This window comes from Natator depressus, chromosome 1 (genome assembly GCF_965152275.1).
Source record: "Natator depressus isolate rNatDep1 chromosome 1, rNatDep2.hap1, whole genome shotgun sequence".
Classification (NCBI taxonomy): domain Eukaryota; kingdom Metazoa; phylum Chordata; order Testudines; family Cheloniidae; genus Natator; species Natator depressus.
Window position 1 is genome coordinate 1,358,177 of NC_134234.1, and position 16,188 is coordinate 1,374,364.

Here is a 16,188-nt window from a genome sequence, read left to right on the forward strand (position 1 = left end):
GGTAGTCCACAAATTTTATCTGCAGTAATTTCCTATTTGCTTCCAGATCATTGATGAAAATATTGAATAGCATCAGGCCTAGAACTGATCCCTGCTGAACCCCACAAGAAAAACCCTCATTCGATGACAATAGTCCATTGACGACTGCTTTTTGAGATCTGTCAGTTAGTCAGTTTTTAGTCCATTAAATACGTAATCTACTGATACTGTATAGTGTTCATTTTTTATCTGAATGTTTTCCCCTACTAAATCCAATGCCTCAGAAAAATCAAAGTCTCTTACATCTGCACGGTTCCCTTGATCAACCAAATGTGTACTTTAAAAAAATGAAATTATTTGACAAGACCTGTTTTCCATAAACTATGTTATTGACTGTCATTAATTACATTACTAATTTTTTTTGACTAATCCGATAGAACCTTTTCCATTGTTTCCCAACCTTGTTAAATCTTTTTTTTTAAGTTCACTTTATTTTTTAATTGTTAAAGTTTAACACAGAACTGTCCTTTATTTGCCTTTTTTGTTGTTGTTGGATTGGTTTTTTGTTTGTTTTTGTTATTGTTATTTTTGGCTCTGCTGCTACCTGATTGTGTACTTCTAGTTTCGAACGAGATGTGTGGTTGATCTGGCAATGTGTGGTCGATCGGTCAGTTCGTAACTCTGGTGTTAACTCTAAGGTTCTACTGTAGATGCTGTTTAACATTCTCCTTGAGAGCTAATGGATTGGAGACTATTCCATCACCTCATGTGATATGAGTACCTCATACTGCTTCTTTCCCAGTGCAGAACAAAAATATTCTGTGAACATATCTACATTTTCTGAGATATTAACAAGTTTCCTTTCTCGCTCTAAGAATTGGCCTAAATCTTCTCTAATATTTCTTTTCTTCTTAATATACTTAATAACCTCCTTTTTGGTATCCTTAGACTTGCCAAGCATGGATTTTTTCCTAATGTCTTTAAAGTCCCTTATCAATGTTCATAACTTCCAATTTGTATTACTTCCTATATATTTTCCTTTTCCCCCATTTCCTATCTATTCCCCTCCCCACAATTGCTGACTTCAGTTTGCCACTGAACTGGGTTTTTAGCCAAATTTCTCCGCTTCCTTCATTGCGGAATCATGGTTTAAATAACTTCCAACTTCCATTTCCATTTTTCTGTCTACATTTTTTCTTCCTATCAGGTTTGGAACTCTTCTCTGTTTGTCCATTTGAATGTAATCACTTTCATTCTTTTCTTTTGTTCTCTCTATCACATGCCCCCTTCTTTCTGTCTTCTCTAAACTAAACAGTCCCAGATGTGTAGGAATTATTGATGCGTGAAGCACCATAAAAATAGAATTGGCCTTAGTAAGGTCAGTTGTTCATAATTCATTTATCTGTATAATGAAAATGTCATTTTTCAGTTTCTGAAGAGCCACCAATCTGCTTCACCCATGAGAACAGCCTCCAGCAGTGCATGTAGTCTCTCATATTAACATTGTCTCTCCACCCAGGCATTTGAACTGAGACCATCACACTAGATACATACTGGAAGTCGGGGGAATGTACGGTACATGCAGGAGACACCTTTCTGCCTCAGAGTTCAACACTTTCTCCCCTACTCCATGTCAGATGCCAACACAACCGACTTCACCAACCCCTCCACCTTCATCTTGCTGGGCATTCCTGGCCTGGAGGCGGCCCATGTCTGGATCTCCGTTCCCTTCTGCGCCTTGTACGTCATAGCCATCTTGGGGAACTTCACCATCCTGTTCATTGTGAAGATGGAGCCAAGCCTCCATGGGCCCATGTACTATTTTGTCTGCATGCTGGCTGTCGCTGACCTGGGCCTGTCCACGTCCACCCTGCCTAAAATGCTGAGCATCTTCTGGTTCAACTCCAGGGAGATCAATTTCAATGCCTGCCTCACCCAGATGTACTTCATTCACTGTATCTCAGTGATGGAGTCTGGGATCTTCGTGGCCATGGCTTTGGATCGCTACGTGGCCATCTGTGACCCCCTGAGACATTCCACCATCCTGACAAACCCAGTGGTAGCCAAGATAGGCCTGGCTGTGGTGCTGCGTGGAGGCATGCTCGTACTGCCCTATCCCTTCCTGGTGAGGCGCTGGCCATATTGCAGAACCAACATCATCTCCCACACGTACTGTGAGCACATGGCCGTGGTGAATTTGGCCTGCGCTGACATCAGTGTCAATAGTTACTACGGCCTTTTTCTGGCCTTCTTTCTGTCCAGTCTGGATGTGTGTTTTATTGCTGTGTCCTATACCCAGATCCTCAGGGCCATCTTCAGCCTCCCCACAAAGGACGCCCGGCTCAAGACTTTTGGGACCTGTGGCTCCCACCTTTTTGTCATCTTAGCCTCTTACATCCCAGCTCTCTTCTCCTTCCTCACGCACCGGTTTGGCCACAATGTGCCCCTGCATTTCCACATTCTCATTGCCAACATGTACCTCCTTGTGCCTCCCATGCTGAACCCCATCATCTATGGAGTGAGGACCAAACAGATCCGGGACAGGCTGCTCCATCTCTTTACTCATAAAGGGACCTAAAGTTTTCTCCTGGTGCTCTGGCTCTCAGACCGAGCTCCGTGCAGAGCTGGCTGGTGTGATGGTGCTGGGCCCTCCTCCCTGAATCACTGACTGAGCAGTCAAAGAGACATTAAATCCTTTCCTGACCTTACTGTGCTGATTCCGCATGACAAACCGGGGAATAGGTCTATGTACTACTCATTGGGTTTCCACCTTTCTAATTGCTGGTAATTGGATCCCTGAGAGACCGCCCCCACCCCCCACCCCCGGATTGCCCTATCCCTTCCACTAACTGTTTCTTTAGAAGATAACTTATCAATTAGCTGCCAGGAGCACTGTACCTAGTTTGTATATGAAAGAAAGAAAATTAAATAATTATTAGACCCACTCAGCTATAATACTAACATTTTCTTACATCTTATGGCAAGTCACTTAAGAGCCACTGATTCATTTTAAAGTTTTTATGTATGTTCTTACTTGGTTACTAACTCTGCAGAGAAAGTCCCCGTCAGGACTCCTGGGTTCTATCTCAGCTCTGGAAGGGGAGTGGGGTCGAGTGGGTTACAGTGGCAGCAGATACATCTGCAGTCCGTATAAGAACATCAGAATGGCCATACTCAGTAATACCTGTGGTCCATCTAGCCCAGTATCCTGTCTTCCGGCAGTGGCCAATACCGGGTGATTCAGAGGGAATGAACAGAACAGGTAACCATCAAATGATCTATCCCTGTCTCCCATTTCCAGCTTCTGGCAGAGAGAGGATAGGGAAACACAGATCATGCTGTTGGATCACCATGCATCCATAGAATCATAGATGATTAGGGTTGGAAGAGACCTCAGGAGGTCATCTAGTCCAACCCCCTGCTCAAAGCAGAATCTAATCCCCAACTAAATCATCCCATCCAGGGCTTTGTCAAGCCGGGCCTTAAAAACCTCTAAGTATGGAGATTCCACCACCGGCCTAGGTAACTCTGCACTTGCCCTTGTTGAACATCATCAGATTTCTTTTGGCCCAATCCTCTAATTTGTCTAGGTACCTCTGTATCCTATCCCTACCCTCCAGTGTATTTACCTCTCCCCCTAGCTTAGTGTCATCCACAAACTTGCTGAGGGTGCATTTCATCCCATTCTCCAGATCATTAATAAAGATGTTGAACAAAACCAGCCCCAGGACCGACCCCTGGGGCACCCCGCTTGATATCGGCTGCCAGCTAGACATCGAGCAATTGATCACTACCCGTTGAGCCCGACAATCTAACCAACTTTCTATCCACCTTATGGTCCATTCATCCAATGCACACTTTTTTAACTTGCTGGCAAGAATACTGTGGGAGACCATATCAAAAGCTTTGCTAGTCAAGATATATCATGTCCACCACTTTCCCCTCATCCACAGAGCCAGTAGTCTCATCATAGAAGGCAATCAGGTTGGTCAGGCATGACTTGCGCTTGGTGAATCCATGTTGACTGTTCCTGATCACCTTCTTCTCCTCCAAGTGCTTCAGAATGGTTTCCTTGAGGACCCGCTCAATGATTTTTCCAGGGACTGAGGTGAAGCTGATGGGTGTGTAGTTCCCTGGGTTCTCCTTCTTCCCTTTTCTAACGGTGGGCGCTATATTTGCCTTTTTTCCATTTATCTGTTTTCTATCCCTTATAATCACTTAAAATCTGTCTTTTGTAGTTAATCAACTTGTTTTTTCTTTGTCTCAGAGCAGTCTGATGGAGTCATAATTTGGGGCAGAAAGCTGTTGTATATTCCTCTCTACATTGAGGGAGTGGGCGAGTTTCATGAACTTATGCTGTACAATTCCCTGTATAATGTTGGGTTTACACTCCAGAGGGGGTGCGTGCCTGTGTAGCTGGAAAGTTCCCAAGCTGGAGCCTTCCCATTCAGGGCTGATCACAGTCTCTGCACGTAACTGCATCTTGGAGTGTCCCTACCTGTATGTGTGCTTGTGAAAGTGCAGGCTAGACAGGGCTTTGCAGCTTGCCACAGAAGTACAGTGTAAAGGGATCCCAGGCTGGTGGGTAAGGGGGGTCAGTGGTATCCCAGTTCCAGATGGCACCCCAGGGGGAACCTGTCACATTGGTGCAGGCAGGAGAGTCATATGCACAGCTTATGTCTCTGAGTGAGATTGGCACTTCATACACTGGTGATGATTTTAAGTTAGTTTTAAATATGGTGGCTAGAGATCAGTCAAAGAGGTTACCAGTTTGTTATTTTCTGTTTGCTTATTTAGGGCAAGGGAAGTAGGGACAGAAAAGCAGGAAAAAGAGTGAAAGTGAAACTAGTAAGAAGCTGGAGTTCTGCAGATTGCAGGCAGAAGAGAAGGAGAAAGAACACAAAAGACATATGGAATTACAGTGACTGCAGACTGAAGCAGAGAATACCAGAAAAGAAGCTGCACACCAGAGATCTATGGAAGCAGAGGATGCTGGGCAAAAAGCTGCACACTGAAGAGCCATGGAACTGAAACAGAAGCTGAGAAAAAAATTGAGCCCTGGAAGCTAGCCGTGGAGGAAAGGGAGAAAGAAAGGAAGCATGAATTGGACTTGATAGAGAAGTGTAACCAGAGCCCCCACACACCAGGGAGTCCCACCTCTCCAAAAATCCACAAATGGGAATGGTTGTGTCCTGCATTCAGGGAGACAAGGGACATTACTGAATATTTCATCACCTTTGAGAGGCTGTGTGTACTCCATGAGATCCCTGAAGACTAAAAGATGGCCACTTATGTTGGCACAGTTGTCCTCAGCCCCAGGGCCCCAGAGGGTACCCCCACAACTTACCACATCTGCTTGGTGGACACAGGGGCTGGTGAAACAGACAGGAAACACATTAAGGTTGTCAAGATTAATCGCACAGAGTGCCTTGGGTGGAGGGATACTGGGGCCCATATCTCTCTGGTTTGACCAAGTGTTGTCCCAGAGGCTAATATTTTACCAGGCCAAATGGCTGAGATTAAGGGAGAGGGTCTGAACAGGTTCCACATGCCACTAGCGAAAATTCATGTGAAGTGGGAAGGTTTGGAAAGTGATTTAATGGTAAGAATGCTAGAGGACCTCCCAGTGGGCATGTTGGTAGGGAATGATTTTTTTCCACAAGGCCAAGACTGTTGGGGTGGTAACTCACAGGAAGAAGAAGTGTTGTGTAGGGTTCTCAAAGGGGTAAGAGTGTGTATTGACTGTCAGTGAGAAGGATGTTCCAGCTGGTAGCTGCAGGTCTGTCTCAGCTAAACCAGGGATAGATCCTGTTCTAGAGAGCATGGAAGTGTGTGTCTCAGAGGGAGCCTGGGGAACGGTGATGGAACCTTAGAAACCACTGGGGAGGTGAATGAGGGTTCTCTTGACATGGTAATGCAGGGGGGAAGCATGCTCCCAAGGTGGGGAGAGGCAGAGTCAGGCCTCTGCCCAACCAAAGGCAACATGTCCCTAGGGCCAGGGGCAGGGGGGATGTTGTCAGTAACTGAGGATCAATAAGGATAAGTGCAGGGTCCTGCACTTAGGATGGAAGAATCCAATGCACCGCTACAGACTAGGGACCGAATGGCTAGGCAGCAGTTCTGCGGAAAAGGACCTAGGGGTGACAGTGGACGAGAAGCTGGATATGAGTCAGCAGTGTGCCCTTGTTGCCAAGAAGGCCAATGGCATTTTGGGATGTATAAGTAGGGGCATAGCGAGCAGATCGAGGGATGTGATCGTTCCCCTCTATTCGACACTGGTGAGGCCTCATCTGGAGTACTGTGTCCAGTTTTGGGCCCCACACTACAAGAAGGATGTGGATAAATTGGAGAGAGTCCAGCGAAGGGCAACAAAAATGATTAGGGGTCTAGAGCACATGACTTATGAAGAGAGGCTGAGGGAGCTGGGATTGTTTAGTCTGCAGAAGAGAAGATTGAGGGGGGATTTGATAGCTGCTTTCAACTACCTGAAAGGGGGTTCCAAAGAGGATGGCTCTAGACTGTTCTCAATGGTAGCAGATGACAGAACGAGGAGTAATGGTCTCAAGTTGCAATGGGGGAGGTTTAGATTGGATATTAGGAAAAACTTTTTCACTAAGAGGGTGGTGAAACACTGGAATGCGTTACCTAGGGAGGTGGTAAAATCTCCTTCCTTAGAGGTTTTTAAGGTCAGGCTTGACAAAGCCCTGGCTGGGATGATTTAACTGGGAATTGGTCCTGCTTCGAGCAGGGGGTTGGACTAGATGACCTTCTGGGGTCCCTTCCAACCCTGATATTCTATGATTCTATGATTCTATGTTGTCCCAAGTACTAGCTGTCAGGAATTTGCACATAAGCAAAAGGCAGACCGCACTGTAGAAAGCATAAGAAAATGTGTCCTAGAGGGAACTCCAGGAAGGGAGCGGAGGGAGAAGTTTTTTTGAAGAGGATGGGAAGCTGTATGGAGAAGCTCCTGTAGGAGGACCAGAGGCCCTGGGCAATGCTAGAAGCAGTTGGTTGTACTCAGCCAGCACCATGGGGAATTGATGCTGGTATCTCATCCTGGTCTTTTTGCTGGTCACTTGGGGGTTCAGATGGCTTATGACAGGCTAAAGAGGAATTACTACTGGCAAGGAATACAGAATGATGTGGGGGATTATTGCAGGTCTTGTACAATGTGTCAAGAGAGGAAAAGACCTGTAGGATCCCAGAAAGCTCCCCTGTGTGGCCCTCGATGGCTGAATGCCAAGGTGGTTCAACTCTGAAAAGCATTGAAATCTGTAGAGAGTTAAAAGCCGCAAAAGGGGGGAGGTGTTATCACTTCTGTGAGGTGTTTTCCAACAAGCCAGGGAAAACATACTTGGTGTCCCATAAAATCCTCACAAAAGGGACACAACCTCCTCTTCCAGGCTTTACAGGGCCACTGGCAAGGGGAAAGAGCAAATTTGTACAAAGATACAAAACATGTTGGACCGGGGAGTAATTAAGGAATCTGACAGCTTGTGGGCAGCCCTGTGGTCTTGGTCCCCAAAAGGGACGGCACTGTAAAATTTTGTGTGGACTATAGAAAACAATCACATTACAGCCAATTCTTTGATGGCATTAGATTTGAAGCAGAGGGAATTTTGGACTGATATGTTTGAAGGACTGGACAAGAATTTATTAGCAATTATGACATTCTATACCTTGAGTGAGCGTCCTGAATCCTCCATATTCCTTATTTTTATATAAGCATGATCTTACATATAAAGCATGACTTGTAAGGTATGAGGAGAAAGGTTATGATATGCTGAGAGTCATTTCTCTATCCATATGTATATCATTAATGCAAATATAGTTATGAGAATTGTGTTGTATGGTTGTCACTAAAACATGCCGTAAATTGGGGAATCAGACAGATATTAGCTCCCCCAGAGGCAACAGCAAGGAAAGTAACCAATGCCTGGGTGAGGTGTCAAACAACTCATCAACAACCATTGTCCAGCAAGGGAGCTACAATTCAATGACTCACGGGCATGAGGCCACACCAGGAGAATCTCTCAGCCTTGCCTGGTGGACTCAGCAATGCCCCCCAGACATGCCTGGACTTGTGCTCCCCAAGCACATGGGACTGTTGATATAAAACAGAACACAGTTGCCACATGCTGGGCCTTTCTCCTTCATCCACCTACTCTGCAAGCGACAAGGACGCTGAAGACTTGAGACTCCAGTTGAGGGGACTGACCAGGATTTCAAAGGGGAAATCTGTATACTATGGACTGCAATATCCAGTGGGGTAAGAAAAACTGCTTTATCTAGATGTTGCCCAGTATAATAGGGTTGAGAGTTTAGACTGCGTGCTTATATTTTATTTCTTTTGGTAACTAACTCTGACTTTTTGTCTATCACTTAATACCACCTAAAATCTATCTTTTATAGTCACTAAACTTGTGTAACTGTTTAACTTTACCAGTGAGTTTGCCTGAAGTGAATGGTAAATTGCTCAGGTTTCAAAGACTGGTGTATATCCACTTTCCATTGACGAAGTGGTGAACCAATTAATAAATTAGACGGCGTATTCCTGAGGTGCAGTGCTGGGAGCTGGGGGGATTTGGCTGGTGCCTTTCTCTGTGTGATTCATGAGTGGCTATAGGAGCATTCATGCAATCTAGCTGAGTGTGGGGTCTCCATAATGCAGTTGTGCTGAGTGATAACAGCACCTGGAGGGATTGCTGCCAATCACTAGCAAGGCACTGTAAGAGACAGCCCAGACTGGAGAGGCTGGAGTCAGGGGGGCACAGCTGTAGTAGTAGGGTTTTATGTTTGTATTTTGTATAATTTAAAATAAAAAATGAAAAATAATAATGTAGCATGTATTAAATGTATTGGTGTATAATTTAATCATATCGTGCAAGTCACCCTTTCTAAAGAGAAAAAGGAATGGTCTAATGGGCCATTGGTAAAATTGCATCAGCCAAAATCTGTGTCTGGGCTAATTTCAAGGCAGTAACAGACCTTTTAGGGTCACCTCTTAGTTGTAGGTTTAGCATTTTAAAATATGTAAAAAAATGCTGTCATAAATATAAAGGGAAGGGTAAACCCCTTTAAAATCCCTCCTGGCCAGAGGAAAAATCCTCCCACCTGTAAAGGGTTAAGAAGCTAAAGGTAACCTCGCTGGCACCTGACCAAAATGACCAATGAGGAGACAACATACTTTCAAAAGCTGGGAGGAGGGAGAAAAACAAAGGGTCTGTGTCTGTCTGTGTGATGCTTTTGCCGGAGACAGAACAGGAATGGAGTCTTAGAACTTAGTAAGTAATCTAGCCAGGTATGTGTTAGATTATGATTTATTTAAATGGCTGAGAAAAGAGCTGTGCTGAATAGAATGGATATTCCTGTCTGTGTGTCTTTTTTGTAACTTAAGGTTTTGCCTAGAGGGATTCTCTATGTTTTGAATCTAATTACCCTGTAGTGGTATTCACCATCCTGATTTTACAGAGGTGATTCCTTTTTACTTCTATTAAAAGTCTTCTTGTAAGGAAACTGAATGGTTTTTCATTGTTCTAAGATCCAAGGGTTTTGGGTCTGTGGTCACCTATGCAAATTGGTGAGGATTTTTACCAAACCTTCCCCAGGAAGTGGGGTGCAAGGGTTGGGAGGATTTTGGGGGTAAAGATGTTTCCAAATTATGTTTTTTCAGGAACCCAGATAAAGTTTGGTGGTGGCAGTGGAAGTCCAAGGGTAAAATAGTTTGTACCTTGGAGAATTTTTAACCTAAGCTGGTAAAAGTAAGCTTAGGAGGTTTTCATGCAGGTCCCCACATCTGTACCCTAGAGTTCAGAGTGGGGAAGGAACCTTGACAAATGCAATGGCTGTTTTTCTCTTGCATTGTAATTTAATGTTCCTGTTCAAATGTGCTGTGTAAATCAATTCTGTTTTGTGTATAAATAATTTATATACTCTCTCTATATATATATAAGTATAAAAGCCATCACTGGACCAAATGTTCTAGGAAGGAACTGAAGACAGACACAAGGGCACCAGGAGGTTGCAACATGCCCCTACTGAAATATCAAAAAAGGGCAAATTAATGACTCTGAAAATAAAACAGGCAACTATCAATAAAAACAAAATAGCTGTAATCAAAACCATCATAAAATAACTCCCTAAAAAACAAAATTAAAAATTAGAAAAAAAACAATTTAAAAGAACAAGCACTCGTCAAACAACAACTGACTTCAGCATAACAGTGCAAAACTCATTGGTCCCAATAAAAAAAAACCCACTATATAAACAAAGTGCCTTGCCATAAAACTTTGGGTTCTTCCTGCCAAGATTTCCCCAAAGCATCATGTTGCAACCTACAAAACCCAGCTCCTCCCTACCCATAATCAACCTAGCTGGTCACTAAATTAATCTGGACTCTAACCTGGTAACTATAACATCAACTGGCAAAACAGTGTGTGTGTATGTGCAATTAAATGCATATGCTAATTGTTGTATTTCCAATAAATGAGGAGTATTGCCTTTTCCCCTAAAAAAAAAAAAAATCCCATGTGCTGCTTATAAGCATAACACAGTTGTCCCACAGTCCCGGGCTCCACCCTCAGGGCAACCCATCACAGCTGTGTAGTAATAGTTCGGTAAGTCGGGCCCAAACTGCGGGATTTGGGATTTGTTGGATCATTGTATAGTGTGCCAGCGGATGATGAAAGGGGGAAGCCAAGTAGATGGTACAAAATCTAGAGTGCTGTTTGTTTAAATAGTGACTTATTCGAATGAGACTGTGTATAAATGAGGAGGCAGTGGGAGAGGCTGTGGCAGAGGACAGTCTGCCTCACCCCAGGGAGGTAGATGGTGGAATGGTCGGCGTGCGCCTCAGAAAGCAGGACATGCGATGTGAAACATTCCTTGGAAGTACTTGAAGTTGAGGGGAGTAGATATGGATAAATGGGATGGGAAACCCACAGATGAATTGATCAAAAATATGCAAAGGATAGAAGAGTGAGTTTTTAAAGAGCAGAGGGGAATTGCAGCCATGCAATGTGAAGGCTTTGATACACTTTCTGCATAGGGAGGCCCTGGTGACAGGTTGCTCCCACTGGAATTGGGTCCCCAGGAGTGGGAGATGATAATTAGATTAAGGTGGGACTTGAACGGGAGAACTAAGACAACCCTCATCATGGGAGATAATGGACCCAAAGATGCTCTACTGGATAGTGGGGCTGGTGTAAATATTGTAAATAGAAATTGTGACTTGACTCAATATGTATCTGAGATTAATTCAGCAGCATCCTTTACTGGGGAAGGAGTGATGGGGAAGATGATTATTCAGTGAAAGTAACTATACTCAGAAATGCAGCTGAGGAATTTTGTTGTAGAGAACAAATGTTGCAGATAGAATCATAGAATCATAGAATATCAGGGTTGGAAGGGACCCCAGAAGGTCATCTAGTCCAACCCCCTGCTCGAAGCAGGACCAATTCCCAGTTAAATCATCCCAGCCAGGGCTTTGTCAAGCCTGACCTTAAAAACCTCTAAGGAAGGAGATTCTACCACCTCCCTAGGTAACGCATAGATCAAGAGGCCGATCCAGTAATTCTAGGAACTCCTTTTCTAAAGGAGAATCAGCTGCTTTTGGACTAAACCAATGGAATATTTTGGCATGTGCCTGGCTGGATGGAGGGCACCCTGACTGAGGGAGGTCATTCCAAGGAGCTTTGACAAGTGCTTCCTGGCCCAGCGGAAGGAAGGGGAGGACATAGATAGCTTCCTGACGGCCTTTGAGAATGCCTGCGAGATGCACAGGGTTGACACTGCAGACAGGCTCCAGTTTCTCACCCCCTTACTGGACCCCAAAGCCTTGGAGGTCTACAGCCGAATGACAGGGGCGGAGGCAGGGGACTACGAACTGTTCAAACAAACCCTGCTCCGGGAGCTTGGGCTGACCCCCGAGATGTACCGGAAAAGGTTCCGGAGTCAGCGTAAAACGCCTGAGGTCACCTACCTACAACTGGTCAACCGGATGCAGGGATATGCCCGCAAGTGGACAGCGGGGGCCCAAGCTAAAGAGGACCTGCTGGACCTAATCGTACTGGAGCAACTGTATGAACAGTGCCCTTCCCACCTGAGGCTGTGGCTGGTAGACAAAAAGCTAGAGAACCCCCAGCACGCAGGGCAGCTGGCCGACGAGTTTGTGAACAGTCGGTTAGGGGGTAGCAGGAAGGAGTCCCAAAAGAACAGGCCCCCCCCCGATGCAGAGAGAGAGTCACCATGGGGCCTCCCAGTGGGGAAACAGGGAGAACCCCCTCCAAAGGGGAATGCCTGGCGTCGGGCCCCTCTGACCCGCTCGAGGGGACCGACGTGACCTGAGCTGCTATCACTGTGGCCAGAGAGGCCACGTACGGACCCAGTGCCCCGGGCTCAGGGACAGACTGAGCAGACCCAACCTACCCAGGGTTAACTGGGTAGGGACCCAGGTGGACGAGGGGCAGATGACCCAGGTAAGGGGGGCTGCCAGCTTACCACCTGCTCCGGAGGGAAGAATACCCCAGGCCAGCCCCGCCAGAGGGCTGGAGGCTCTGGACTCAGGGTGCTCGGTTTACAGGGTGGGTGCGGGACTGTCCCTCCGGAGAGAGTGCCTTGTTCCCCTGGAGGTGGATGGGAGGAAGGTCAATGGACACTGGGATACGGGCGCGGAGGTGACACTGGCCCGGCCCGAGGTGGTGGCCCCAGATCGGGTGGTGCCCAACACCTACCTGACCCTGACAGGGGTGGGCGGGACCCCATTTAAGGTGCCTGTGGCAATGGTACACCTGAAATGGGGGGCCAAGGAGGGCCCCAAGGATGTGGGGGTGCACCACCATTTGCCCACTGAAGGTTTGATGGGGGGAGACCTAGAGGACTGGCCAAGCAAGCCCCAGACCGCCCTGGTTGTGACCTGTAGCCAGAGCCGGCGAGGGGCACTGCGCCCTGACCTTGGGGAGGGTACCACACCGGAGGCGCAGGACCCTACCCTGGTGGGGAGGGAGAGCCGAGGGGCACGGCTCAGAGAGGCTGAGGCCTCAGACCTAGCCACTGAGGGGGAACCGGGCCCCATCCCTTCCCCAGCCGCTGAGTTCCAGGCCGAGTTGAGGAAAGATCCCTCCTTGCAGAAGCTCAGGGACCTGGCCGACCTCAGGGTGGTACGGACCATGAGGAGAGGCTGCCAGGAGAGGTTCGTGTGGGAGAAGGGGTTCCTGTACCGAGAATGGGCTCCCCCAGGGGAAGGGGAGTCCTGTGGGATCAGGAGGCAGCTGGTGGTCCCCCAGAAGTATCGCCGCAAGCTATTGTACCTGGCCCATGACATCCCCCTCGCAGGGCACCAGGGAATCCGGCGCACCTGGCAGAGGTTGCTACAGAACTTTTACTGGCCTGGGGTTGTTACCACGGTCCGGCAGTATTGCCGATCCTGTGACCCCGTCAGAGGGTGGGGAAGGCCTGGGACAAGGGGAAAGCAGCTTTGAGACCTTTGCCCATCATAGAGGAGCCTTTCCAGAAGGTGGCCATGGACATCGTGGGGCCTCTCAGCAAGACGACCCGGTCGGGGAAGAAATACATTCTGGTGGTGGTAGATTTCGCCACCCGCTACCCCGAGGCAGTGCCCTTAGTTTCCATTGAAGCAGACACCGTGGCAGATGCGCTCCTGACCATTTTCAGCCGAGCGGGGTTCCCCAAGGAAGTCTTGACAGACCAAGGCTCCAACTTCATGTCGGCCCTGCTCCGGTGCTTGTGGGAGAAATGTGGGGTCCGGCACGACTGGGCCTCAGCTTATCTCCACCAGCCCATTGGACTGGGGGTGATAAGTTCAATGGGACGCTAAAGATGATGCTGAAAACCTTTATGAACCAGCACCCGCAGGATTGGGACAAGTACTTACCTCACCTGCTGTTCGCGTACAGGGAGGTGCCCCAGGAGTCTACCGGATTTTCGCCTTTCGAACTGTTATATGGAAGGAGGGTGAGGGGCCCCCTGGACCTGATGAGAGACGAGTGGGAGGGGAAGGCCACTCCCGATGGAGAGTCAGTGGTGGAGTATGTCCTGATCTTCCGAGAGAGACTGGCTGAACTCATGGGCCTGGCCAGGGAGAATCTGGCCAGAGCCCAGAGGAAGCAGAAGGTCTGGTATGACCGCATGGTGCGGGCCCGTGCCTACGCCACCGGGGATCAGGTGATGGTTCTCATCCCCGTGAGAAAGGACAAACTACAGGCCGCCTGGGAGGGCCCTTTCAAGGTTGTCAAGCAGCTCAATGAGGTAAACTATGTGGTGGAGCTGTCGAACCGGGCCCACCACCGCCGGGTGTACCATGTGAATATGATGAAGCCATATTATGCCAGGGGGAATGTGGTGTTGGCCGTGTGTGGACAGTGGGAGGAGCAGGGAGATGACCCTTTAGTAGATCTATTCCCTGGGACCAGAGCTGGTTCCCCCCTGAAAACAATCCCCCTCTCGGATCAGCTCACCCCTGCCCAGCAAGCTGAGGTCAGGGGGGTGCTGCATCCGTACCGACAGCTGTTTTCCAACCAGCCTGGACGCACTAATCTGACTGTCCACCGGGTGCAGACAGGGTCGCACCCGCCGATAAGATGCTCCTCCTTCCGAGTCACAGGGAAAACTGCTCAGGACCTGGAAAGAGAGGTCCGGGACATGCTGGCTTTGGGGGTGATCCAGCCATCGGCCAGCCCTTGGGCCTCGCCGGTGGTGCTGGTCCCCAAAAAGGACGGGTTTGTCCCGTTCTGTGTGGACTATCGGAAGCTCAATGCCATCACTGTATCTGATGCCTACCCTATGCCCAGGACGGACGAGCTCCTAGACAAGCTGGGAGGAGCTCGGTACCTTACCACCATGGACCTTACAAAGGGCTACTGGCAAGTGCCGCTGGATGCAGATGCCCGGCTGAAATCGGCCTTTATCACCCCTTTGGGGCTCTATGAGTTTCTGACCCTGCCTTTCGGCTCAAGGGAGCGCCGGCCACCTTCCAGCGCCTGGTGGACCAGCTCCTGAGGGGGATGGAGAGTTTTGCCGTGGCGTATATTGATGACATCTGTGTCTTTAGCCAGACCTGGGAGGACCACGTGTCCCAGGTTAGACAAGTGCTGGACTGACTCCGGGGGGCTGGGCTGACTGTCAAAGCGGAGAAGTGCAAGGTGGGGATGGCTGAAGTATCTTACCTGGGCCATCGGGTGGGGAGCGGCCGCCTAAAGCCGGAACCGGGCAAGGTGGAGGTGATCAGAGACTGGCCCGCTCCCCACACCAAAAAGCAGGTCCAAGCCTTTATTGGGATGGCAGGATACTATTGAAGGTTTGTGCCCCACTTTAGCACCATAGCCACCCCCATCACTGAGCTATGCAAGAAGGGGAAGCCAGACAAGGGGGTCTGGACCGGGCAGTGCCAAGAGGCTCTCTGGGCGCTGAAAGAGGCTCTGGTCAGTGGCCCAGTCCTGGCAAACCCAGACTTTGACAAGCCCTTTATGGTGTTCACCGACGCCTCAGCCACGGGACTGGGGGCGGTGTTAATGCAGGAGGATGAAAAGGGGGAGAGACACCCCATCGTGTACCTGAGCAAGAAGTTGCTACCCCGGGAGCAACACCACGTGGCCATCGAGAAGGAGTGCCTGGCCATGGTGTGGGCCCTCAAGAAACTAGAGCCCTATCTCTTCGGGCGACACTTCACCGTGTACACCGACCACTCTCCCCTGACCTGGCTGCATCAGATGAAAGGAGCCAACGCCAAACTCCTGAGGTGGAGCCTGCTCCTGCAGGATTACGACATGGACGTGGTCCACGTGAAAGGAAGTGCCAACCTGATAGTGGATGCGCTGTCCTGGAGAGGGGGCCCTGAACTTCCCCAGGTCACTGGTCACAGTGACCCCGCTCAGTTCAGTCTCGCAGGGCGGAGAGATGTGAGGATGTGATGCAGCAGGGAGGGGGGAGTGTTGACCTGGGAATGTGCCCTGGGGATGGGAGACCTGAGAGCCTGTCACCTGAGCCAGGACGGGGAGGGGGAGGTGACACTTCTGCCCGGGAATGTGAACACAGGCTGCAGGAGGGAGCCTGCTGGGGGGGGTTTAGTTTCAGTTTGGGGCTGGGTGGAGGAACGCAGGGAACCCCAGGGCTGGGGTCTAAGCTCCCTGCTCCCCCAGAAGGACTTGACTGAGGGGTCCTGGGTGTACCCACAAGCTCTGTTTTGGACTG

The 16,188-nt window shown here is 48.7% G+C and overlaps 1 protein-coding gene across 1 annotated transcript; it reads left to right on the forward strand.

The window, feature by feature from the left end:
- The first annotated feature begins 1,558 nt into the window (after positions 1–1,558).
- Positions 1,559–2,557, forward strand: LOC141988114 (olfactory receptor 52E4-like). Its single transcript, XM_074953954.1, has one exon. It carries the CDS (start codon positions 1,559–1,561, stop codon positions 2,555–2,557), a length of 999 nt encoding a protein of 332 aa, XP_074810055.1.
- The last annotated feature ends 13,631 nt before the right edge of the window (positions 2,558–16,188 follow it).